A 26,261-nucleotide genomic window follows, 5' to 3' on the forward strand; every position below is an offset into this window, starting at 1 on the left:
GGAGAGGGAGTCTGTATGGAACAGGATCCCTGTGAGTCTGTGGGAGGCCTGGCACAGGGCTGGGTCTGAGCTTACCATTCTAGATCCAGGACCGCACCTATGCCGCTTGGTATTATTGGTAGGAGCACAGACTTTGGAATCAGACTCACTAAGGTTTGAACCCCTGCTCTGCCACTTACTAGCTTCGTGACCTTGAGCAAATTGTTTAACTCTCTAGACCTCAGTTTGTTCATTTATAAAATCGAGATGATGATAGCATCTATGTCCAGGCTATTGTATTAAATGAGTTAATGCATGAAAAATGCTTAGCCTGGTACCTGGCCTCATAGTAAGCGCTCAGTGAATGGTAGCCGTTATTGTTATAATCATTGTCATTGTTATCATCCAGTTATCATTCAGACCCAGGAATCTTCTCCTGCTAAGTCACCCCCTATTACCCGTGCTAACCCTGTCCCTCAGAGGAAGCTCTCTTGGGTAGCTGCATGTTCTCTACTGACCAAGGCCAAAAGTGAGAGAGTGAGAAATGGAGCCTGGGACCACCCGGGGAGTAGTGGCTTCTAAGAGCTGAGGCTGCAAGCAGGGAGGCGCCGCCCCTGGGGAAGGCTCCACCAGCCTGACAGGAGACTCCTGAAGCTAGCCAACCATCTCCCAGTCTGTGCAGGCCCCCAGAGGGCAGCGGAGCAAGGTCATGGCGTGTGAATCCCTATCGTGGGGCCCCCAGCCCCCGCACCGCCGGGCTGTGGTCTTAAAAAGAAGCCAGGGCAAGGTCTGTTGAACCTCAGCATCTGCTCCCTGATGCCGTCTGGGGCGAGGGAGCTTCCATGCCGAACTCCCAGTGTTGGCCAGGATGAGTCCTATCCGATCGCTAGCATGAATTAGGCTTCAATTGGGTGGTTTAACTTTCTGTGTTGTTTTTCCCTTTGGTGAATTTCAAAATGAAAATGGGCCCAAAGTTTGACATTTTGAGTGTGTGCAAAGAAGGAAGGGCTGTGAGTATAGGCATGGAAGTAGATAGGGTGTGGATCTGTGAGTCTGTAAGAGGAGGGCCCTGGAGGGCAAAGGGGAGCAGTTGCCAGGGGAGAAGGATGACAGCTTCCCCCGACCTGCCTCTGCCTGAGCTGGGGCAAGCGCACACCTTGGGGCGCTGTGCGTGGAATGGTCCAGATAGGCCTGGATTGGGATGCAGGAGGGACGGGAGGGTGGGTCTGGTCTGTGCTGTGGGCTCACAGTCTCCTCTCTCCCCTGGCCTGCACCACCGGCAAAGGAAGAGGACGTGGTGATTGAAGACTTTGAGGAAGATTCGGAGGCTGAAGGCAGCGGGGGCGAGGATGACATCAGGGAGCTTCGGGCCAAGAAGCTGGCTCTGGCCAGGAAGATAGCGGAGCAGCAGCGTCGCCAAGAGAAGATCCAGGTGGGGCCTGCCTGGGGAGGGTGGTTCCCGTGTGGCTGGTGGTCTGTATAGGGCATGAGGGAGATGGGAGTAGGGATGAGCAGGACCCTCTCACTCAGGAAGTCTTACAGTGTCCGGACTGGTTCCGCCACCTGTTTTCCTCCTCTGCCACTAAATTCTGGTTTGGTGCCTGGAGTCTCCCTCCTCCTGGGCTGCAAGCAGGGCCAGGTTCTTCTCAGAATCTGCTGAAAACTTCTCCCCCAGTGATGATCTATGAACACACACCACACATACCCAACCTTTCACACAGTTTCAGGGGTTTCAAAGTTCCCCTGAACGTTGTCCAGACGCTCTCGGAAAAGCCGTGGATTCTCTGTTGAGAACACCTGTTCTCAAGGGGAGATGGTGTCATGGCCACAGTCTGCTTGTCTGGATTCCCACCGTAGTGGCCGAGCCCCTCTGGACAGCACACTCTAAACCCGAGGGAGAAACTACTCGATCGCCACGTAAGGATTCCTTCACCATCAGCCCTCTCGTGGACCCGTACCTTCACTTCCAACAGGCTGTTCTTTATGGCTCTCCCAGGTCTGACTCTTGCACTGTAAGCTCACTTCTTCTCATCTAGGGCAGGGGACAGACCGGGAAGAGCCAGCCATGCTCCCTGCTTTAAGACTAACTGCATACGTGGGGAAGCGTCAGTCATCTTTAGGAATGTCTGTCTTCAGCCCTCTCTTCAGCCGCCTCTGGCCTTTGGCATGGAGCCTACTGCACGTGGTCAGGCCGACCTGATCAGGCTGGGCTCCGCCACTTACTAGCCTTGTGACTTTGGGCACATTGTTTAACTTCTCCCAACCTGTTTCCTCATCTGCAGAGTGAAACTGGTGACAGCACCTACCACCTGGAATGGCTGTGAGGCCCACAGGAGCCGGTGCACGTAAAGCACCCAGCATAGTGCATGGCGCACCGTGATCTGATAGCAGTCTGACCGCTTATCAGACAGAGCCCTGCCCTGGGAAGGGGAATGGATACCAGTTGGGACCCATGGTCCTTTAGACGTGTTCATATGAGTCTACCGGTTGGAATTAAGCCTCTGCCAGCATCACTGCCGTGGTGGGGTGGCTGCCTTCTCCACCTTTGCGCGGTCTGTGTGAACCTGTGTCGTGACCCTCGAAGCTTCGTCTGCAAGCTCTCTTTCTTCCTGTCCGGTAGCTCTTTTCTTCCTCACCATCAGTCTTCCCAAAAGTTCTGTCCATACTACCACCTCCATTTCTTGACTCTCAGCCCAGCAGTTATAGAGGCGATTGCATCAGAGGTCACCAGGTACCTTTGTCGGGTCTTCTTCACACTTGACTTCCCTGTAGCTTTGGACCCCAAAGCCGCCTCCCTCCAGCCTCACTTCAGCACACGAGGACCTTCGTCTCCTCTCTGCCTGGTGACCACACCACCCTCCTGGGCTTCCTCACCACCATTCGTTACTTGGTCTCCTCCTCCCTTTCTCTTACTTCTTAGTCTCAGCACATGGAGTTGGCCCTCAGCAAGTATTTTCATTCAGTGAGTTAATAGATGGTAGCAACGAGAGCATCATCTTAAGTTCCTCACAGGCTTTTAACCCCTCGTGCCTGATTTCTTATCAGATCCTATCTGTTCACTCATTTATTCCCCCCGCTCTTCTCCATCCCCATTGCCACTACTGCTGTTCTAGTCCAGGTACTCACTGGATTGTAGCCAGCAACCCTGCGTCGCACAAGTCCGGGGGGTCCCCTTTCCCTTGTAGTCTGTGAATGCAGCTCCTGGAGTTGTGTGGTACACGGTCTGCATGCCAGGCTCCCTGCCTGCAACGCATCTTATGTGGTTTCATCGTTCTCTTCCCAAAAGAGCCACTCCCCTGCTCAGGAATCATCAGTGCCTTTGCTTGGCTAATAAAGTCGAATTCCTTACTATGGCATCTAGGGCTTTCTCGTCTGTTCCCAGTCTATTTTCCCAACCTCTTCTCCCGTTCCCCATGAGCCCTCACGAGCTATATGATATTGGGCAAATCATTTAACTTCCCCGAGCTTGTTTCCTCATCTGTCAGATGAAGGTGGTAACAGCAACTCCCTCAGAAAGACAGTGCACGCAAAGTGCCTGTCCAGACACTCCAGCCCTCCTGCCTGGACAGCACTAACCCTCCTTTCTACCCACTGTCCCCAGACAGCTCTGCCCTTTCCCACTCTCACGTCTTTGTTCCTGCTGTTCGCTCAAGCGCGAGTACCCTTTTTCTGCTCCACATTTCCTGTTACCTGTTGAAATTCTATTCTTCCTTCAGTCCCCAGATGAAACCCCATCTCCCCAGTGAAGCCTTCCCGGATTCCCCCCAGGAGGAATTCATCTCTCTGCTCCGTGTTCCTGTGGCGCTGATTCATACCTCATTTGTGAAACGTATATCACGTCTCAAATTACACTTATTTCTGGACTTGTTCCCCCCGCCGTACTGTGAACTCCTTGGAATCAGGGACCGTGTCTTCCGCTCAATTTAGTAAATGGTGGTGAGCGCCTACCAGGCTGGTGGTGAGGGGACACGGGAGCGAACCCAGAAAGTCCTGTCCCAGAGTGTCCGCTGGCGTGGAGAAGTCAGTGATTTGACGTGTGAGCGAGCCTTGTGACCAGAGGGAAGTGCAAGATGCCGTGGGAGCGTGCACCAGGGGGACATGGCCTTGTCTCAGGCAGCGGGCTCAGCCCGGCCTCTCCAGTGACAGGCGGTACCTGGCAGAGGCCTTGTGTGAGACCTGACTTCCGGCGCCCGCAGCTCCCCGGAAGCCGGTTCTCCCTGTCAGCTCCCTTGGAGCAGGCTGCTCAGGCCAGGCAGCGATGGCCGGCTGCGGGCCGTCCGGGCTGGGGTTGCTGTGGCCCCTTTAAGAACAGGCCCCACGTGCACCACTGCTGGCGGCCCTGCCTCCTGTCAGCCTTCTTCCTCCAGCCTCACAGCCACAGGAGGATTTCTCAGCAGAGAAGAAATTCCCCCCTTCCCTTCTCCCCACCCCCTGTTTAATGCCCGGGGCCCTTCACTTCCATAATTCTTCATTTTCCAGCCTTGAACGTAAGCCAGACACATCTGTCTGGCCATATGCGTGAACCCTGGAGTCTGTGCCGAGGTGGCTGTAAAACAGGGCCGGTGAAGGCCCTTCTGGGAGAGCACACACATGTGTGTGCCCTCGGGCCATTGGCTCCCTGCCCAGAACCACGGGGCTGCAGGGCTCCAAACCCATGTTACCTCTTCTTATTTTCCCTCTTTTTGTTTAATTTAAGGGGGGAAAATCCCAAGGAAAAGGTATAAATTGTCCTGGGAGTGGGGGAGAGGCTCCTAGCTGGAGAGGCCATTATTGTTGGCAGGTACCTGGGTCACACTAATACAATAAGGAAGAGAGGAGCATCGGGTGAATTAAGATCGGAGAGATGGGCTGTAAATTACTCTGCTCCGAGCTCCATCAGTCTCCAGGGGTGTTAACCGAGAGGTGTAAGGCAGGTCCCCAGCTCCCAGCGCCTTTTACAGATGCAGCAAAACAGGAACCACACATGTTTGGGGAAGGGGATGTGAAGGTGGGGTTGAAAAAAATCCTCCTGGCCCCCATGCTGGCTGTAAAGTCCAAATGAGATCTGGGGCCCTAGCCACACCCCCACTTCCCCGCTCCCACCGAGACCCCCGGGCCTAAGCTCATCTGTGGGATGGGGGAGGTGAGGCCTGGCCTCCCTCCGCAGCCTGTCCCTCCCTGCTTCCGGTGTTGCACAGAGGCTGGTGAGTGGGGCCGACTGGAGGTCAGAAAAGGGGTGTGGGCAGCTCTCAGGACCTGTGCAGCTGGAGCCTCGGTGCCCGGGCAGGCCTCGGATGCTGGGGGCCAAGTCCGCCCACCCAGGGCTTCGAGGCCGCACTCTCCGGCTCAGCGCAGGCTTTGCCTGTCGCCTGAGACGGCTCTTCACCTCGTGCTGGTTGAGCCCACCTTGCTGCTTTCCTCCCGAGCTCTTTGCATTCCCGTTGCCATTCTTGAGAGGCGTCCAGAGACCAGAGCAGGGGACACGGTTTGCCTGGGATACTGGTCAGGAGTGTTTCTTTCCTGACCGGGCCCTCAGGGCAACGCAGTCACGGACCGTCCTCCTCCGGGCTTGAGGCGTGGCCTCTTGGCACCTCACCCTGGCCCTGGCCCCGTGCATCCCCACCTCCTCTCTGCCTCCACGAGGCTTTGCTGTGATTTGTGCTGCTGTCGGGCGGGGTCAGGTTTCCTGAGCAGTTGCAAACATCCCACCTGAAACATAACAGGCTCTTCCTCTGGCCACAGCTATTGTTTCCTCGGCACTATGGCCACAGTCTTGCTCTGTAGCCAGCAATGACATGTGTTCTGAAAATAGCTTCACTCCCCTATCCCCTTCCCGCCCACCCACCCTCCTGAAGATGCAGTCACTCCTTTGTGGTAGCCCCAGGAGTTTCACTCTAAATATAGCTGCAGCCCATTCACATTGCCACCCGGCTGGGGGGGGCCCACTGTGGAACAATGGGGCATGCACAGAGCCCCCCACACCTGTATGGAATCTAGCGGAAGGCAGACACTCAGCCCTGGCTCCTAGCTGTCGGAGACAGGGTGGGAGCCAGCGCACTACCAGGCCAGGGGCACGTTCACGCCAGGGCAGGAAAGCCTGTGGGGCCAGGCGGCCGCCCTCCCCACTCCAGCACATTCCAGAGCTTGCTCCAGCCATTCTCACCTCCCCGGTTCCAGCAGCATCCACAGGGTCCTGTCCTCCTGCAGAAATGGTCGGGCTTTTGGCTGGAATACCCTTAGGCCGCTGCTTATAGCAAGCTCAGGGGTGTCATGCTTAGCCCTGCCATTCCCTGTCTATCTAGAAAGGGCAGTAAGAAGTAGGAAGCAAATCATCATAATTATAACCTTGAAAAAGATAGCAAGTATGTGTGAAGCTTTGTGGTATTGACTTTGGATGTCCAGAGAAGGGATCCTAAGCAGAAACTTTCCCATGAGCAACCCACCCCAAATGAAGATGCTAACAGAAACCAGTGACTCTGCCTGCTTTCTATAGCAAATGCAGAATCTGCACCCTTTGGTTTTTGCAGCTCAAGAAGGAGTGCCTGGGACTTCCCCGGTGGTCCAGTGGTCCACGCTTCCACTGCAGGGGGCACGGGTTTGATCCCTGTTCAGGGAACTAAGATCCCGCATGCTGCGCGGTGCAGCCAAAAAAAAAAAAACAGGAATGCCTGTCTGCACTGCTGGTGGTTATCTCACCAGCTATTCCTATTAATATTTCATTTCCATTTTTCCATTTTTTGTTTTTTAAAAATACCTCTACATAGTTAAAGAAAAAAAGGGAAAAAAAACCCAAAACACCAAGAGTACCACGAGTTTTATAATAGAAATCAGCAGTGCACTGCCTCACCCCTCCCCAGCTCCAGCTCTGCTCCCTAGTGGTTTCCCCAGATATTTACCCCCCCTGGATATATAAAAGATGAAAAATGGAGTTGGGCAGAAAGAAAGGAAACTGAAATTTGTTAAGTTACTAATACGTGTATCAGGCACTTAGCTAGATACTTTCACATGCAGGATGAGGGTGGAAATTTGCTATGTTACCAGACTTCTCATTTCTGGTGAAGACATTGCTCTGGCCAGAGAGGCCCAGGTGTAAATGATTCCATCACCCTGTAGAGGGAAGGAGGCAGCCACACTCCCTTTGGAGCCCTGCGCAGAAGGAGGACCTAAGAAGGCCTTCTCTGGATCTGGCTCTGCTTCGTGATCTGAGTTCTTCAAGTTCCACAGCTCCCGTGTGAGCTAACTGCATTACTCTTATTTGTAATTCTCAGTGTCTCAATTTCCAAAAGGGTCAGTCATCCCCAAATCACTCCCATCATCTAGAAGAAGGAACTTAACCTGTGAAAGAGCCCTTCCTGGGGACCCAAGCCTGTTAGCTTCCTCGTCAGATGTTACTGTGGACTGTCTCTTTCCCAGTTCCCCACCGCCTTGCTCGAGGATGCCTCCGTCCTTCAGAGCAAGTTGGTTACTTAGCGCCTTCCAGAAACAGAATTAAGTTCTTTTCTTCTTCACACTTTCTGACTTTATGGTCCATGTTGCCACTGGTCTGATTCAACATGTCCTTGCTTTTCTAGGATTCCCAGCTCACTGTCCAAGGACCACTGTGGCCCAGCCTTAGCTGCAGTGAGAAGGGTTCCTATGGAACTCTCCTTCCGGGTCAGCACACTTGACTCCAGGCCAGGGCCAGTCCGTCTGAATCACAGCATTGCAGTTGCACCCCCCTCACCCCCACCAGAGGCTTCTGCAGCTTTTTGCTCATACAAACAAAAATAAATCTCACTACCGGCCTCTGAACTCCACAGCAGCACGCTTCCCCCTTCTCCCCAAGCATCCCATGGCTGTGAGTGGGGACTTGGCGCTCTCCCCACCGACATCACTTTTTCACTCCCTGCGCATCCTGTGTCCTTCTCTCACCGTGCGACCCAGAGATCAGAATGGGACGTGACGGCCGGCACAGGCGCCGTGCACAGCTGCCAGGAATCTGACGGGTAAAATCTGGAAAAGTTGGGAGGGCAAATGCTAAACACACACAAACACACACACACACACACACACACACACACAGCGCCACTCAGAGAGGGCCGGAAACACCGACACCCACAGACGAGGGGCTGCGGACTCCCAGTCCTTCCTTGTCTGCCATTCTTTTAAGGGGACTGGGCCAGTCTCCTGACCCAGGTATGACCCCCCAGAGTCCCACTGGTACCCCAAGAGAAGGGGGAGCAGCTTCAGTGAATCTCCTGAGACTCCAGGAGGGCATGTGGGGAACAGGAAGCAGTTGTGCAGTGACTCACTGGGCAGAGCCAGGTTAAGGGAAGTTGTCTGCGGGTGTCCCTGGGACCGGATGGTGGCAGCACAGCTCTGACCACCCTCATCAGCTTGATCCTGCCCACCCCTGGGGAACCAGCAAGGCCGCCACCTCCCAAAAAGGCTGTGGCCTCCGTTCACCTTTCTGGCCCTGAGCCAGATCTCAGAGAACGCAGACGGCTAGCGCTTCCCTGGACCTTGCACCTAGATTCTTCTTCCATCCTGTCATCAAAACAGCCAGGCAGGCTCAGCCCCTGCCTCCCTCGGCCATCTGGCCTAAAGACCCTCCTGCCCATGGCCAGCCTTTAAGGAAGGGTGGTCTGAGGTCTTAGGAGCTCATCGTTCCCACAGGGTAAAAGGGGCAGCCAGTGCCACTTCCTTAGAGTCAGCCTTAGGGCCAGAGGATCATTTATGGAGGCCGGAAAACTAAGATGTGTCTGAGTGGAACGGTGGCAGAGGCGCTGTGCTCAGGCCCAGCCGGCTTCAGGGTTCGTCCTGCCCCTTCTCACTGAGAAAGACAGAGGTTTAGGGGCCTATCATGCCAAGAGAAGCGTTCCAGGCAGTGGAAAGGCTGCACAGAGCACGCCGAGACCCGGGGAAATCAGCAGCAGGGGTGCTGATGCTCCCTCTGTGAAGAGAGAGATGGGAGAGCTCACTAAGCCTCAGTGGGGACTGTTTCCTCTTCTCACAAAATGCCCGCGCCGTCGCATGTGTTACATATTGATTATATCTCAATAAAAAATAGGGGGTTTGGGGGCTTCCCTGGTGGCGCAGTGGTTGAGAATCCGCCTGCCGATGCAGGGGACACAGGTTCATGCCCCGGTCCGGGAGGATCCCACATGCCGCGGGGTGGCTGGTCCCGTGAGCCATGGCCGCTGAGTGTGTGCGTCTGGAGCCTGTGCTCCGCAACAGGAGAGGCCACAACAGTGAGAGGCCCGCGTACCACAAAAAAAAAAAAGAAAAAAAAAAAAAAAAAAAGAAATAGGGGTTTTTTTAATGCCCAAGTTGAGTTCGGTAGAATGTGTGTCACCCTCTAGTTGGCAGCCCCATGGGGAGGGCCAGTGACCCACATCCCCTGGGAAGGTGGCCTGCAGCAGAGGTGCTTTCCCTTCGTGAGGTGAGAGCAGTAAGACTTCAGCAGGCAAGCCCTTCAGCTGCGTTTCTCATGCCTGCCAGCGTCCTGTGCCTTCCACCAGCTGTGGTGGCAGTGGCAGCAATGACTTACTCATAGGGAGAGGTCCCCAGCAGGTCACAGAGGCGCCACCCCCAGCATTCAGAGGCATGCCCTTTCAGTTTTACTGTCATTGCCAGTGAAACCTGATCACCTTTCTCACTGACTGTTAGTGGCCAGGGCCCAGCCTGTGGGCCCCATCTCAGTTGGCACGCACACCCCCTCCCCTGCTCCGTGCTTGTGTCTCTGTCCCTGCGAGTTGGTGTGTGGCAGGAGGCCATGGGAGGGCAGGACAGGGCTGGGACCTGCTCGCCAGGCCCCTGCCGGGTTTGTTTCAGTGCCCTCTGGCTCTGCACACAGGGAGCACACTGTCTGGGCAGATGCCCTCAAATCAGTTTGCTTCTTGGCCATGGTCCCCAGAAGAGGAAGCGGCACAAGAGTGACCATGTTCTATAGTGACAGGTGTACCCAGAGCCAGTCTCCCAGGGCTGCCGCCACACAGGCCCTGGCAGACTTGAGAAGATTGGGCTTTTACAGATGAGCATGGAACTTCCCTGAAAGATGTGAACATCTGTACGACTAACAGGCGCGAGGCCGTGTGCCTTCTGAGATGTGGTGCCCAGACCACTGGTGCTACGTGAGGGGTTTTTTCAATCATGCATAGAAGACATTCTGACTGTTCATTGCAGAAATGCAGCTTGCGCTGGTAAACACGTTCCTAGGCTCTCAGACTCCTGATACCACAGGTATTATTTGCTGAGCCACAAAAACGAGTTGACATAAAGTCAATTTAAAGAAAAACCTCAAGTAAGCAAGAGTATAGGTTGTACAGAATCGTGGCAAAGGAGTGCAGGTAGAACGCAGAAGACTGCCGTCTAGGGATCACCGCGCTGGTGGGGGAAGATGGTGACGTTCTCGTCAGTCTGGATGGTGGTCTTTGCACGTCTGTGACTTGGGTCCTAAACCGTCCCACCATGTGGGCTCCTGCCGATGTGGGAGACTGCGGTGTTAATTATTAGTTGTCAGCATCACTCTTTTTGTGTAGACTGTGAGTTTATTCTTTTTCTTTCCTTTTTTTAAGTACACAGTGAAGTACATTGAAATAAATTCTGTTTGGGATACACATATACGTAAAAGTGTCTGGGTTGAGAAGTACCCCCTGTATATGCTGCCTAGATGACGAATGTGAAACCACTTTCATATCCAAGGAACCTAACTCTCCCTCGCTGATTTTCAGCCCAAGGTCTTACTTTCCGAGACCCGTTATTTTTAATAACCATCAAGGTCCCTTCTCGGTCCTGTGCGAGGGTTTTAGTCACGCCTGTTTCCCCAAGCCATTTGGTCTACACTGATTTTTACTGCAGTGCTTTGCCCAGCCCTCGGGCCTGTCCCGACAGGGACTGGCTGTATTTCTGGAGGGGGCAGGGGCAGGATGCTGACACACCGTGGACTCAGGGCCCTGACTCGCCCACCCCTTGCCTACTCACTCACTGGCTCACTCACCATTCTGTGTCTCTGTAGGCTGTCCTGGAGGACCAGAGTCATGTGAGGCAGATGGAGCTCGAGATCAGACCCTTGTTCCTCGTACCAGACACCAACGGCTTCATTGACCACCTGGCCAGTCTGGCACAGCTGCTGGAGAGCAGGAAGTACATCCTGGTGGTGCCCCTCATCGGTGAGTCAGGCCAGAGCAGCCCTGCATGTGCGCAGTAACCCTCTCTACACACATGCCCCACAGCCTGGGGGCCAGGCAGGCAGAACCCTGCTGTGTGTGTGTAAGACAGGATTTGCAGGGAAGTGGGGAATGTGTGGGGCAAGGAAAATTGTTTAATAATCAAAGCAGTTCAAATTATTATGGCTGATCCGTGGCTTAAACTGCTTGAGCAAATGGACTCCTGTGTCCCAGCAACCAGCGGCTGCATGAGCCCAGCCCTTGTTTTTATCCTTATAAAGCTTGCAGTAAAACAGCAAAGCTGGTTCCCGTTATTGGTAAACACTCAGCCCTGGCAGATAGCGGCAGTGCTGCTGGGTGGTCTGGCAGGGAGGCTGGGAGGGTTTTGAAGGGCTTAGATGCCTTTGGTCTGATTGTCTTGTAGCTTTTCATGATCGTTCTGTTGGTTCGAGGTAACATTCTTCTGGCCAATGTCACCCTAAGGCCAGGCCGATGGAAACCCTCCAGGGCAAGGCCTTGGCTCACGCGTGTGGATTCCTGCCACTTGGGCTCTTACCACTGTCTGGTCACTGGTGCTGGTACAGGGTCAGCATCTCAGGACCCAGCTAGCTCGCTTCCGCCCTCAGGCCGAAGGAGCCCAGCTGGGCTATCTCCAGAGGGCTGTCTGAGGCACCTCTGGTTCTGGGAGCCCTGTGGTGGGTCAGCTTCAGGATGGGCTTTGTGCTCCGGGCTGCTGTCTGATGTAACTGGTACAGCTAATGTCACTGATAGCTGTCCTGTGGAGGGAGAGTATCTGGGAGACGGCCGGCAAGCCCAGGCTCTTTAATGTCCCCTTCTCACCAGCCACTGGGAGCAAGGTTAGGGGCCCTGTCCTCTGGAAGAGCTGCCAGACTGGCAGTCTGCCTGCCAAACCACCTCTGACACTCATGCCAAGATGTTCCGCTGGGCCTTCCCTCCCAGTCCCTGGTGTCTTAGTGCCAGATGAGAGTGGAAACAAAGGGCAGGAAGCATCCGCCCCTGCAGAGGCTATAGAACCCTGGGGGGTTGTGGGAAACACGTTAGCACCACCTGAGAATGTTGGCACTGAAGCAGCCCTCGTCCCGCCTCCACCCTCCCTGTCTTCCTTCCCCCTCCCCATGTGGCCTGGCCAGAGCCTCTTCAACCCAGGCCCTTAGACCCAAGGGAAGGTTTTCTGTTCTTCAGAAGTAGAGCAGCTTGTCTGCCCAAGGTAGAGCCGGACTATCGAGTTGTTGCAGCTTCCCCTCTACCCTCACCAGGTCCCGGGGTGGGGCACCTTTCAGGATAGCGTGTCCCTGTGCTCTCCTACCCAGGAGATTTTCAGGGATAAGAAAGTGAATTGGTCACTTTTTGCTAGATGGTCAGGAAATGGTGTAACTGAGAGGTTGCTGGTGTCTCAGGAGCCCCCTAAGTCTTGGTAGGAGCCTCAGACACCATCCCAGGCTGGCAGAGCCCTCAGACACCAGCACCGATTGTGCCCCTACTGTGTGCTCAGTCTTCTTGTTCCCGAGGGAGCCAGTGAAAGGCAGAGCTGCAGCCCCTTGGCCTTGAAGAGCTTATGGTTCAGTGGGGGAAGCCAGGTTCAGTGGAGAGGGAGCAAATATGTGAGAAAACTCAGAGGAGAAGGTAGATAGAGAATAAATGGTCGACCCCCGGGGCACTGGGAAATGCCAACTGTGTCAGGGCATCCAGGCCAGCCTTTCTGAAGCGTCCTCAGCTGGGCAGGGCCTTGACTCTCAGGGGCTGTAGAGGGGGCTCCTGTTCAATGAGGCGCCGCAGGGGCGTCCTGCCCTGTGCGCGGAGCACGAAGGGTTAAGCCGGCGGCCTCGTCTGCCTGTTTCTTGTGCTCTTTAACCTGCTCCCTGCTCCTGAGGTCTGACCCCAGCTTCGAGAAGCCCCGCCTGGTGCAGAAGCACAAACAAGCTTCCCCTTTGAAGCCTGTTTAGTTTGGAAGCAGGAAAGCAGATTTTGGGATAGAATACCAGTTTTTCATGTTTGATGTTCTGTTTGCTGTACCATACACCCATCCACCACTACTCCGCGACCTCAGCCATACATTGGGTGGACACTGCAGCCTCAGGTTGCCGAAGGCATGGCGTGTGTGTGTGTCTGTGTGTGTGTGTGTGTGTGTGCGCGCGTGTGTGTGTGTGTACACTGCAGCCTCAGGTTGCCGAAGGCATGGGGTGTGTGTGTGTCTGTGTGTGTGTCTGTGTGTGTGTATTCCCACATGGGCCTTTTCCAGAAAGTGTCTTTGAATACCCAGACGGTGAGTGCCAGGCTCACCATGGAACTGCATGCTCACGCCGACTCCCCGAGCCATGAATCACTGCACTGAGGAGAGGCCTCAGACCCCAAACTCTCCCGGAGCCCCCAAGGAGTGCATATTTCCCACTTGACCTCAGGCTTTTGGCTGGAATTTTGGAAAGAATCTTCACCAGAAAATGAAGCTGTGTCCCAGACACATAGGCAGGCAGACACACACACACACACACACACACACACACGTGCACTATCAGAGGAGGTAGATGTGCCAGGGGTTTAGGGGAATAGCAGGGTCCTCGCGAGTGAGGCTGTGATCCCCACTTGCCACCTCATGACCTCCCTGCCCTCTGGCAGGGGTGGGCATGGAACCGGGCCCCTCTTGGACCGCCGAGGTGGGGGCCCAGGCGGATGAGGGAGAGTGCCTCTTTCCTCTAGCCGCTACATACCCTCGCCTCTCCTGAGGGACCCTCTCGATTTGATTCTATAACTGAGGAATGCGATAGAGGGGCCAGGTTTCTTCCCCTGAATACAGCAGCTCCAGAAACTCCCTGTAAGTTCCTCCCAGGAGGAGGGTGGGGCCCAGGGGAAGAGGCAGAAAGAAGATAGAACACTGTGGAAAGTCTAGGGCATTTCTTGCCCCCCAGGATCCCCTAGTTTCACTGGAAGACTCCTGTGGGGCAGGATGGCTTCTGTGGTCTGGGGAGGGGCTGGCTGGGAAGGCAAGGCCTCGGGCGAAGACAGACCTGATTGCTGATTGCCCAGGCTGACTCCTTGCGGGGCTGTGTCTCATCAGTGATCAGTGAGCTGGACGGCCTGGCCAAGGGGCAGGACACAGACCACCGGGCTGGGGGCTATGCCCGTGTGGTGCAGGAAAAGGCCCGGAAGTCCATTGAGTTCCTCGAGCAGCGATTCGAGAGTCGGGACTCTTGCCTACGGGCCCTGACCAGCCGTGGCAATGAACTCGAATCCATCGCCTTCCGCAGTGAGGACATCACTGGCCAGCTGGTGAGACCCAGGGCAAAAAGGGAGCACCTATAGCCAGCCTTCAGAACAGGGTCTCCGGGAGGGAGGGGCTAGAGGAAGGCCAGTTGGCCTGAGCAGCCGAGGGGACGGCCACCGTCGAGGCCCAGGAGGGGGAGTTCCTTGCCCCCTAGATCACTCTTGGCACAGTTGGACCTGGCCAAGCAGGGCCAGGGCACGTCTGGGAGGGACACTGGGAAGTGACCTTCCCCAGGACCCCAGAGGCAGAGCATACCTGTGCCTCCTCTGCATGGCGCCCCCTCCTGCCCGGTGGCACTTATCCCGTCTTCCTCCAGGGCAACAATGACGACCTGATCCTCTCCTGCTGCCTCCACTACTGCAAAGACAAAGCTAAGGACTTCATGCCCACCAACAAAGGTACAGCGCTGCCTCTGCCTCGGGCCCATCCCTTCCCCTCCCTACCTTGTCCTGCCCTCCTCAGCCCTAGGGAAGAGTCCCTCCACTGACTCTGGCCTGCGAAGTTGAAGGAATCAGGGTTCAGGCCTGATAAAAGCCTGAGGCCAGCCCAGTTTCCTCCCCTCCTGGAAGTCAGACCTCCCTGTCACAACTCCCCCACCCTCAGGTGGACCCTCGGCCAGCTAGGGATGGGCCTAGCCCAGGAAGCTGGGCTCTAGACTGTGAACTTTCCCACTGTGCATGCGTCCATTTCCTTTCTTGGGTCCTCGGTGAGTTGTCTGACAGCAAGAATGTCTTTATGATTCAGTGTAGCTTATTCTGGGCATGGTCTCGTGAGCCCAGCCCTCTGCCGCTCTGAGGACAGTCCCCGGGGGTCCCTGGGGCCCACCTCCCTGTTCTTGGCCATGCTCATCCTCTCACTTCATCTGTGAATGTCTACCCTGTACGGGGGGTGGGGGGTGGGGGTGGAAGTGCTTCCCCACCTAGTAGTGGGCCTTTCCTTCCTGTCTCTCTGGTTGTGTGACATAGCCCTTTGGAGGCAGGTGAGAGCTTGTGGACTGAGCCCTCAGCCCAGTCTTCAAAACGCTTTTGGTGAGCAGAATCCCATCTGGGGACCAGAGGTTCTCTTCCGGGTGCTTGAGCACCTCACCCTCAACCCAGAGCCGTCTCTCCTCTGAGGCGGCCCCTCGACCCTCAGAGTCAGCGAGGCTCAGGTGTTTTCTGCTCCCGGTTCCCAGGACTCTGACATTTCTTCATTTGGAAGGATTTCCTATCTCGGTGTCATAGCAGAGCTGATGATTCTCGCCATTTAGTCTGTGTCTGTGTGTAGGTAGCCTCTTGTCATTTCCTCCTGGTGGTTGCCCATCTCTTGTCTCTTGCTTTCCTAGCCTTGGCTTCTAGGCTGGCCTGGGGATTGTCTTCTCTCCAGCCCTTCTCCCAGCCATTTCAGTGCAGCCCCTCACTGCTGCCCAAGTCTCTGTACCTGAGGCCGGTAATGAGCCCACAGCTGCTGTTCTTCAGAGGGGTCCTGCCACGTGGCTTGCATGTACTATCCCTTAAGGCCAGATTCGGAGCATTCAAGTGGTAAAAAGGAGTCCTGGCTGAGCCCAACAGAGGAGGTTGGGCTCTGCTCCCAGGCAGCTTCCTAGAGGGGCACCTTGTGAGGGAGAGGTAGGCAGGAGTGCAGAAGGCCTTGTTGGGAAGTACGGTTCAGATACTGCTGTGGCCCCACCCAGCCTCAGAGCTGTTTCTTTCTTAGCAGAGACACATTTTGGCTTTGGCCCTAGTCTTCCCCCCGCCGCCCCCCCCCAGCTTCACCCCAAACAGCCTACAGGAACCCATTGCCATCCTGGGGACCGCCTCTATCAGAATTACATCAGCAACGGCTGGTGTAATCAAACCCCATTTGTCAGTGTGAATTCTTAGCAGATTAACTTGTCAGATTCACAGAGAAACCATCACCAAATGTTTATGTGTAAACGATGTTGAATTTTAAAATCATGTGGATTATGGCGGATGGGGCCTGACAAGATGACAGTCTCTGGTTTCTAACAAAGTGAAGTTACCAGTGTCAAAACAGAGGATGTTTATTGTTAAAAATGTCTCAAAGTATCCACAGAAACCCCTGCAGACCCCTGCCAGCAATGCCGGGCCTTGGTTGGCTGACCTAAGGCCTGGGACTCGCCTGGTCTGAGTCCCAGGGCAGGACCAGTGGGGCTGTGGACAGACTTGGGCCGCCCGCTGGGAGCCCCACATGGCACTGCACGTCACCCCGCCCCACCGCACACACCCCGAGGGGCCAGGCCCAAGCAGCCAAGCAGTCTCAGAGCATCTCCTCTCCCCATGGCTGCCTTCCTCTCCCGCTCTGTCCGCCACAGCTGCTCACCTCCCACCACACCCTCGTTCCGCCTCTCCCCTTCTCACCGCCATCAACCCCACAAGCCTCTCCCTCCCTCTTCCCCCCAGACTCCTCCCAAGGCTGACAGCCAGTTCTCAGCCTCCCCGCCTGGAGCTGGCAAGCCTGAAACTGCTCAGGTCGGCATGGATGTTTGCAGTCCCCCAGCCCCGCCAGCCCTCACAGTCAGCAAGCCCCGCAGGACATTTCCTGTGCCTCACTGTCTGCCGGGCCTCTGTCAGCAAACACCCAGCCTGGGACCGAGGAGTGGACCTGCCACCCAAGGGGCCTTAGCAGGGGTGGGGGTGTCACTTGTGTGAGTGCTTGGCCCCAGCTTAAATTCTCCCCAATACATTATTAAAAGGTTAGGGAATTAGGGGGAAAGAAGTGGGGGAGATATCCTGCTTAAAAAGTCATCTAAAAAGAACGAAGGCTGTCCGTTTGTGTGTCCGTTTGTGTGTCCGTTTGTGCTCGTATAGAAAGAACTTTAAAATCTTTAAAATTTGAATGAAGTAGGTACGGTGAGTATGATTGTAATGTTATAGGAAAAAAGCTTCTATAACAAGTATATGCACTTGTACATGTGCGTAAGGACTCGGAAACAGACAGACGGCGCTGCCCTGGGAGACAGACAGACGGACAGCGCTGCCCTGGGAGACAGACAGACAGACGGCGCTGCCCTGGGAGACAGACAGACGGACAGCGCTGCCCTGGGAGACAGACAGACAGACGGCGCTGCCCTGGGAGACAGACAGACGGACAGCGCTGCCCTGGGAGACAGACAGACAGACGGCGCTGCCCTGGGAGACAGACAGACAGACGGCGCTGCCCTGGCAGACAGACAGACAGACGGCGCTGCCCTGGCAGACAGACAGACGGCGCTGCCCTGGGAGACAGACAGACAGACGGCGCTGCCCTGGGAGACAGACAGACGGCGCTGCCCTGGGAGACAGACAGACGGCGCTGCCCTGGGAGACAGACAGACAGACAGTGCTGCCCTGGGAGACAGACAGACAGACAGCGCTGCCCTGGGAGACAGACAGACAGACAGCACTGCCCTGGGAGACAGACAGACAGACAGCGCTGCCCTGGGAGACAGACAGACAGCGCTGCCCTGGGAGACAGACAGACAGACAGCGCTGCCCTGGGAGACAGACAGACGGACAGCGCTGCCCTGGGAGACAGACAGACGGACAGCGCTGCCCTGGGAGACAGACAGCGCTGCCCTGGGAGACAGACAGACAGCGCTGCCCTGGGAGACAGACAGACAGCGCTGCCCTGGGAGACAGACAGACGGCGCTGCCCTGGGAAACAGAGACATGAGGGAGGGAACAGGGAGAACGACGCGACCTCACCTTTCCTTTTTCTGTACCTAGAGGTTGCTGCCGTACGCACGGATCACGTTTATTTAATAGAGGGAATCTTTTGGCTCTAACCTCAGGGCCGCCTTGGCTGGGCGCTGCCGGGACCCTTGCCCTCCTCTCCTCAGAGCTCCCTGAGCTAACCCCTCTCCTCACTTCCTGGGAGCCCTGGATACATTTTGTATTCCATCTTGAGTTTCCTACGTCTGAATACCTAAAGCGTGGATCTGCTGGCCTTGGGGGGGATGGGGGTGGGTGGAGAAGATGTGCAGAAGAGAGGAATATTTTGCGTCCAGGACTAGCCGTGCAGTCAGAAGGAATAGGAGGGCCGGCTCTGCTCCCTCCGCTCAGAGTCCTGAGAAGAGGGGTTTGCGGAGGCTGACGGGTCGGGCAGCTCTCAGGGCACCAGGCAGCACGGCCCTTCGCTGGAGGCGGGGGTCCAGAGCAGAAGGCCAGCCCTGGCCCATCACGGCCCTCCCTGAGCCGGTAGCGGAGGGGCGCCCTCGGCTGACAGTCCGCACGAGGGAAAGGACCTGTGGAAGGGCCAAGATATGGCTGGCTTGGAGCCCCCAGGACTGCTTTCCCCTCCGGAAGAGGAGAGGCAGCCAGTGCCTCTGCCTCCTGCCCTCAGTGAAGTCCCTCTGCTCTCTCCTGCCAACAGAGGAGCCGATCCGGCTACTGCGGGAGGTGGTGCTGTTGACGGATGACCGGAACCTGCGTGTGAAGGCGCTGACCAGGAATGTGCCTGTGCGGGACATCCCCGCCTTCCTCACGTGGGCCCAGGTGGGCTGAGGGGGCCACAGCGGGGCCCACCCCATGGAACCATTCCCGAGAGGCCACCAGGCGCCCAGAGTAGCACAGGAGATGCCCGCGTGCCTGAGCCACCAGTCCACCCAGACAGTAAACTACCCTCTTCCCCCCCACGCCGTGGCTGCGCTGTGGGGGCAGCTGCTCCGCACAGAGCCCCTCCCAAGGGCCGGGCGGAAGCCGCTGGGACCCTCCTGGGCTGCCGGGATTTAGCAGGGAGGTGGCTGGCTGCAGTGACAGCAGGTGGGCGAGCCAGACCGACCGCCGGTGCTCAGCCTTTCTCCCTCCCCGTGTCCGGTTCAAGGGCTGGGGGAAGGCCTCTTAGCCCGGGGACTCAGCCACTTTCTCAGCTGGAGATGGGGCAGGGGGTTAGAGTTTCCATCAGATGCAGGTGAGATCACGGGTCCCTTTAATCTTCAGAGCCCCTGTCCTGAAAGCATCCAAGAGGCTTTGGTCACGCCATGAAGAGAGTGCTCAGGGTGTCTCTCTCCCCCTGAGGCCTGGATTCCCCCATGGACCACACTTGGGTTCTGAACAGCAGCCCTAGGCCCCCACACACACACACACACCCGTCCCGCTGCTCTTCCCGCCCTTAGCAATCTGGGTCCACTGTACTGGGCCACTGGTTTTCCCCTCGGTGGGTCGTGGGTCTGTAGGGAGGACATCTGCTCTTAGGCCCATGCTTCCTGGGTGGCCTTGGCCTGCTCCGTCTCCCTCCATCCGCCTTCCTTTTGCTCTAGTTCCCACTTCACAAAATTTCCTCAGACTCTTCTCAACTCGACTCCCTCTCCCCCTCCCAAATCATCCCCCGCACCCTCCTTCTCTTTCTAGTTGGTCCCTCTCACCTTCCTGGCCCCTCATTGCCTTGCCTTGGAGGTTCTCACTCTGAATGCTTCTCCCGCGGTACCTGTGGCAGGAGCCTAAGAAAGCTTTCCTGTCGCTGACCACCTCTCCCAGGCCCCTGTGCTCTGGGGTGCTTCCAGGCTCCTCCAGCCCAGCCTGAGGGAGGGTAGGGTGGGCCAGTGCCCGGGAGCAGCATTGCCTAGCCTGGAGTTCGCACTGTTTCTAGCTCTGCCCTAGAAGAACTTGACCCGGGGGCCCTTCGCCTTGGAGTTTTTTGTTGCCTCTTCAGCTGGCACCTGTGTTCAAAGCTGCACTCAGGAGGCTTCCTCCTGGGAAAGCGTTCTCCCAACCCAGAACAGGGATGGAGGGGGACTTAGGGGAAGAGACAGGGTTTGGAGGCGGAGCCAGGAGCAAGTTTTGATGGGACCAGTGGGGGAATCCCCCAGAGCCCCCCGTCTGACTATACAGCCTGCCCAGAAGATGGGGGCAAGGCAGTGCCCCCCCCGCAGGCCCGAGATTATGCCAGAAGGAGGGGGAACTGTACAGGAGAGCCATGGCCGACGATTTGGGGCTGTGAGTCCCCCAGGGCCTCAGATGACTGGGCGTTTTGGGGTATAGGGTCCCTGGCCTCTCCTCTGAGATCCTTTCCCCTGGGTGAAGGCTGACGACTGGGTGGGTGGGAGACCCTGTCTCTCCTTTCTGTCCCATTTGCAGCACTGGATTTGTTTCCTTAATAAACTTTTAGTTATGAAACGTACCTGAGCTCTTGCTGATCTGTCTCTGGGACAGGGGAGGGACGGTCCAAGCCACCGCACCTGTATGAGGGCGCTGCTTCGGGCCCCTGCACCCACCCCGGTGCGGCCCACCCAGCTCCCTGGGCAGGGCGAACAGAGCCGCTGGGTCCAGGGTCCTTGGTTACTGCTTTATTGCTGTTTGGTTCGAGTATAGAAAATGGAAGCGGCTCTGGAAGAGCCTGTGTACAAGGTAGGAAATATACAAACGAGGAGGAGGGAGCTAAAGAGACCACGTTCCAGCCCAGCCCAGCCTGGGCTCGGGGTTGGGGGGGCCGCCCAGGGCGCATGCAATAAATATGGTCCGGGGCCCCAGGGAAGGGAGGGGGGGACCACCGCGGGAGTGGGAGACCGGGTAGGCCAGGGCTGTCTCAGCCCTCTGACTCCAGAGGGAGGGAAAGGTTAGCCCTGGGGCTAGTGCCACTTGTGCAAAATGAGGAACTTCACATTATCAGTCCCGGGGCGGGCGGGGGCGGGGGCGGGGGGCCCTCCGGCCGGCTCAGTCCCCTCCCCGCTCCCCAACTCTGCCCGACGCTCCGACCCCAGCGGGGAGATTCACAGTGAGAATGGGTGTGGTCGCAAGGGCCGGAGGTAGGGCTGGGAGCGCCCCAACAGTGACACCCCTTCCCCCAAGAGCAGCACGGAGCCGGGGGAGGGGGCCAACGAACCACAGGAAGAGGCGGAGAAGGGCCGGGGGTCTCCTTTGGTCAAAGCTGATATCAAAAATATAAATCTCCCTTCCCCCATCCCACCCCCTTCCCGGGGTTTTCTCCCCACCCCCACCCCCGGGCTAAGGCACAAAGCAGTGAGGCCAGGTGGGGCCGCCGCCCCTGCGGCGACGCTGCCGCAGCTACTACAGTCGTCGGGCGCGGTGTGCCTGCCTGATGGTGGCCCCCGCCGCCGCTGCCTAGGGGCGCGGGCCGGGGCCACGCGGCGGCAAGACCGCTCTAGGTCGGGGAGAAACGGTCGATGGTCCGGCCGTCGGGGCCGGCGGCCAGGTGCGCTCCCTGGCTCAGCACCTCGGCCGCCTTGTCGGGGCTGAGGCCCAGCTCCGCAGTGAACTTGGCCAACGGGTAGAGGCTCTCGAGCGCCACCTTGGGGTCGTGCAGGAAGTGCGTGGTCTGGGCCAGCAGCTCGGCCGCAGCCGCCTTGTCCTGCTGCTTCAGGCTCAGCTGTTCAGCCGTGAGGCGCGCCACAGCAAAGACGCCCTCGGGGAAGTCGAGCTTGCCCTTGCCATCGGGGCCGGGGACGCCGGGGAGCCCCCCCAGCCCCGCCAGCGCCCCGGCCGCGCCGGCCGCGCCACCCACGGCGTGCATCTTCATGTGGCTGATGAGGTTGCGTTGCTGGGCGAACTTGCCGCCGCACACCTGGCACTCGTAGGGCTTCTCGCCCGAGTGGATGCGCATGTGCTCGGTGAGGCGGTACTGGCGCGTGAAGCGCATGCCGCACGCGTCGCACGCGAAGGGCTTGAGGCCCAGGTGGCTGCGCATGTGGCGCGTCATGGTCCCGCGCTGCGTGAACTTCTTCCCGCAGATGGTGCACGGATAGGGCCGGGTCAGCCAGTGCGTCTTCTCGTGCTGCCGCAGCGTGGCCGGGTCCTTGTAGCTCTTGTCGCACGACGCGCAGCGGTACGGCCGCAGCAGCTCGCCCAGGCCCCCCGGAGCCCCAGCGACCTTGTCCCCACCGCCTCCAAAAGGGGGCCCGAGGCCGGCGGCCCCTGCAGCCACCTCAGCCGCCTCGGCCCTGCCGTACAGCGCCTCCTCCTCCTCCACGTGCGCCTCCACGTGCGCGTTCAGCTGCTCCGAGCTGGGGAAGCCCTTTCCGCACGGGATGCACACGTACAGGTTGTCGCCGAAGCTCTCGGGCTCGCCATAGGCCAGGTGCGGGCACGGGTAGCCCTCGAGGTGGCCGCCGGGCGGGCTGGGGTCCTCGCTGCTGCCCGTCTCCTCGCTGCTGCTCTTGTAGTCGTCGCCGTCGCCGCCCGCGCCAGGCCCGTCCAAGCTGCCCGGGTAGCGCGGCGGCGGCGCCAGGCCGAGCGGAGGACCCCCGGGCGAGGCGGCCGGGTCCCCGCCTCGCTCCTCGCATCGTTCGCTGGGGGAGCCGCGCTCGCGGCCCAGCTCGTCGCCGTAGCTGCCCAGGCCTGGCTCGTGCTTCATCCAGCGGTAGAGGAGGCTGGGCCCGTCGGGGCGGCCGGGGGGCTCGGGTCCCGGGCTGCCGCCGCCGCCGCCGCCGCCGCGGAATGGGTCCGGAGGCGGTCCGGCCTCCTCCAGCTTCTGGAAGGGCAGCGGCGGCAGGGGCGGCAGGGCGAGCGGTGGCTCCTTGTAGGCTGCGGGGCCGGCGCTGGGAGGGCTGTCTGGGCGCGGGGGCAGCTCGCGCTCGCCCGGCGGCCGCTCGGGAGGCGCGGAGCCCGGCGGGCTTTTCTTGGACAGGTCCAGGCCGCAGAGCGGGGAGCAGCGGCGCTCCGGGGCGCAGAGCGCGGCGGCCGGGCCGGGGCCCGAGGCGTACAGCTCGGCGCAGTGCGTGTTCACCGCGGCCTCGGGGCCCGACGGCGCCTCGGCGGTGGGCGGCGGCGGAGGCCCGGCCGGGGACGAGTAGCAGGCCTGGATGACGGGCGTGGCAGCCCTCAGGCCCCGGCCTGGCCTCCCGTAGGGTGCGTAGCCGCCGCCGCCACCGCCGCCGCCCCGCAGGTGGCAGTACTTGCCGTGGCGCTTGAGGCGTTTCTTGCACAGCGCCACGAGGTCGGGGATCTGCAGGTAGCTGGCGGCAGCCAGCACGGCGCCCAGGCTCGGCTCGGCCCCCGGGGCCACGGCGGCCGCCGCCGCAGCCTCCGCGCCATCAGCCAGGCGGCCGGTGTAGATGAAGTCCAGCACCAGGCGGAACACGGCCGGGCTCACCATGTCATGGTCCAGGTTGAGCAGGTTGTCATGCACCACCAGGGACTTGAGGTAGGCGCTGCTGGCCGCCAGCACGTTCTTGTGTGCGCGGAAGAGGGCGTTCTGCACCACGATGATCACGTCGCACAAGAAGCCCTTGGTGCGCTGGTTGTTGAGCTGCAGCAGCAGCTGCCTCGAGTGGCCGGGCGCCTCCATCGTGTCCAGCATCGTCTGCCCAGCACAATCTCCTGCGGGGACACACACCAGCCGGGTCAGAGCCGCACCGAGCCCTCGCTGCCTGCACCCAGTCCGGCGCTTCTCCCCTCCACTTCCCCTTCCCCTCAGCTGGGCAGGGGCATTGAGCACCGCGGCCTGGGCACTGGCGGAGGATCCGCGGCCTCCAAGAGTGGGAGCCTGGGCCGGCCGGCCTGGACCAAAAGAAGGAGCCGAGACTGGCTGGCGGAGAGGAGGCCAGGCTGGCCTGCACCCCCAGGCCCGATACCGCCGGGCTCACCGCCTGGGTTCTGGGGGCTTCCGAGGAGAAAAGTGTTCGGGCGAAGCGACCCTTTCGGAAACAGTTACCCGATTTGAGGAAAATGTCCGCTGCAGGAAAAGTCATTCAGGGCTGAGAAGTTTGCCCAAGTGGGATACAAGGGAGCCGAGTAAAAAAGCGCCTCCCGCCTCGAGAGAAGTTGCCCCAGTTGGGGGAAGAGGTCCGGAGGAGGGGAGCGCGGTGCCCGCCGTGGCGCCGCCCTGGCCGGGGGCTGTCAGGCCCTCAGTTGAGGCCCGGGCGGCGGCCGTGGCGCGGGAAGCGGAGGCAGCGGCTGCCGTGGCGGGCAGAGCACGAAGGCCGGCCCGGCGCGGGGAGGGCGTTATATCGGGGCAGGAGGCTGAGGCAGGAAGCAGGTGGGGGGGAGGGGGGAGCCACGCAGCTCCCAAGGGAGGGAGGGGGCAGCGCCCCGGGCGGGCACCGCGCACAGCCGGCTTCGGCCCTGACCCCGGCCTGCGCCCCACCCGCGTCCCGGCCCCGGCCTCGGCCTCCGCTCTGCATTCGCGGGCCCGGCGCCTCCCTCCCCAGCTCCCCTCGGCCCCTTCTCCACGGGACCTCTGCCGCCCCAAACTTGGGGAAAAGTTTCCCAACTTCAGACAGGCCGGGAGGAGCGCACCAGCCGCAGTCCCTCGGCTCCCAGCTTTTCCTCTCGGCCCCCAATTTCGGCAGCCAGGCGGCCGCCGGGCCTGAACCGAGCCCTGAGCTCCCCGGCCGTCCGCTCGCCCGCCCGACCCTATTTCCCCGCCTGGCCCCCAGGGCCTCGCGGCCCGTTACCTGCGGCCGCAGCCCGGCCGGGCTTCCCTCCCCGTGGCGGTGGCAGCTCCTAGTCGGCGCCCCACCCGCCCCGCTGCCAGGCGCCGCGCTGTGCCAGGGAGGGCAGCGCCCCTGCCAGCCCCGCCCGCCAGCTCCCCTTCCCTTCCCCTAGCTTCTCTAGCCCATGTGCGGGCAGAGCCGGCCCCGGGCCGCTGACCCTGCCGTGAACCCGGCGCAGAGCAGCGGCCCGGCAGTCCTGAGTCCTCTAGGGGCGACACCCGGAGCCCTGAACGCCAGCCGCGTTGGGACGCCCGCTCCAGAGGATGCGCCCGAGGCGGCCAGCGCGCGAGGACCGGGCTGTTCGGGTCCCCTGTCCCTCCCGGTCCCCACCCCTAGAACCTACCTGGGGGGCATGTCGGAAGCCCCGGGCCCGGCTGCCGGCGGATCCAGGGGGGACGTGGCTGCGCTGCCCTCCGCCCGCCGGGCCCCCGGTCGGTCTGTCCTGCTGGTCCGTCCTCCCCGCGTCCTGGTCGCGTCTCAGCCCCGCCGCGCTTTCCGCACACTCTTATCTGGAGCGGCCCGGGCCGGCAGGCGCTGCTGCGGCTATGGCGCCACCTCGCGGCCGTGAGGGGCTTTGCGCGACACAGCCACAGCCTCCTTCCTGCGCACCTGGGCCGGAGGCGCCCAGATGCGGAGCTGGACTCAGGAGGGGGGCCTATTGGCAGATTCAGCCTCCCAGATGTGCCCACCTGGAGGCCCCAGCCTAGGACTTGCGAGCCCCACAAAGCCCGGAGTTTTGAGCTGAATGCTCCCCTGTACATATTTCTAAATTCTCACATTGCCCCAGTTCAGTTAAGTCCTGCCCGCAAGGACGGGACAGTAGATGGTGGGAGAGAGGTTTTGGAAATCCTAAGGAAGAAGAAGATAGACAAGATCTTAGGGGACCCTCCTTAGATATTCCTGGTTGGGACTGTCCATTTGTAACCCCCCAACACACCCACCCTCACTTAGCCACATGGGATAGGTATGCACAGAATAAACCCATTTGCACCCAGACCCTCTCCAGGAATTGACACCCGCGGGCGCTCATGTTTGCACAGACACACACCTGCCCCCTTCCGGAGTCCAAGATCTGGCTTTCTGGCATACTCAGGGGACTGTCATGTAGGGCCCTACATGAGCTGGGCAGAGGTGGTACCCAAACAGCCCACCCTGAACTTGCAGGCCTCTGGAGGGACCCCAGGATATGAGACTGGGAATGGCTGGACAGCGCCTCTTGGGGGTCCCGCAGAAGCGACCCAAGCCCCCAGATTCCCCGTGTGAGCCGTTCTGAGGGACGACCCGCTTGAACGACCTCGTCTCCAAACCCACGGACCCGAGAGAAAAGTCACAGGACGGCCTGCAGCCCGGGATGCCCCGCAAGGTCCTGCACCCCACATGAAGGCCGGGTTCTTGCAGGTGACGCCCCTTCTGGGAAGGAGGGCACCCCGCACTAGAGCGCGGGCGTTCGCACAGCTAACTCCGGAAGTGTCCCCGAGCCGCCCCGGCACATCAGGCCTGCAGCCAG

General features: G+C 59.3%; 2 protein-coding genes across 2 annotated transcripts in view; one reads left to right on the forward strand and one right to left on the reverse strand.

Moving 5' to 3' along the window:
- SMG6 (SMG6 nonsense mediated mRNA decay factor) overlaps positions 1–20,475 on the forward strand; it is a 237,681-nt gene extending 217,206 nt beyond the window's left edge. Inside the window, exons 15-19 of the mRNA XM_082678924.1 lie at positions 1,265–1,411; positions 10,955–11,108; positions 14,179–14,390; positions 14,702–14,783; positions 18,739–20,475. Of these exons, the coding sequence (XP_082535050.1) occupies positions 1,265–1,411; positions 10,955–11,108; positions 14,179–14,390; positions 14,702–14,783; positions 18,739–18,869 (726 nt within the window). The 3' untranslated portion in view covers positions 18,870–20,475. The remainder of the gene's footprint in view (positions 1–1,264; positions 1,412–10,954; positions 11,109–14,178; positions 14,391–14,701; positions 14,784–18,738) is intronic.
- Positions 20,476–21,309: 834 nt separating this feature from the next.
- HIC1 (HIC ZBTB transcriptional repressor 1) lies at positions 21,310–25,235 on the reverse strand. The gene is made up of 2 exons (XM_082678335.1): positions 25,098–25,235; positions 21,310–23,639 (listed from the first exon to the last, which is right to left on the reverse strand). Exon 2 carries the CDS (start codon positions 23,617–23,619, stop codon positions 21,466–21,468), a length of 2,154 nt encoding a protein of 717 aa, XP_082534461.1. The 5' UTR covers positions 23,620–23,639; positions 25,098–25,235; the 3' UTR covers positions 21,310–21,465.
- Between the last annotated feature and the right edge of the window lie 1,026 nt (positions 25,236–26,261).

This window comes from Grampus griseus, assembly GCF_964374135.1.
Source record: "Grampus griseus genome assembly, chromosome: 20".
NCBI lineage: Eukaryota > Metazoa > Chordata > Mammalia > Artiodactyla > Delphinidae > Grampus > Grampus griseus.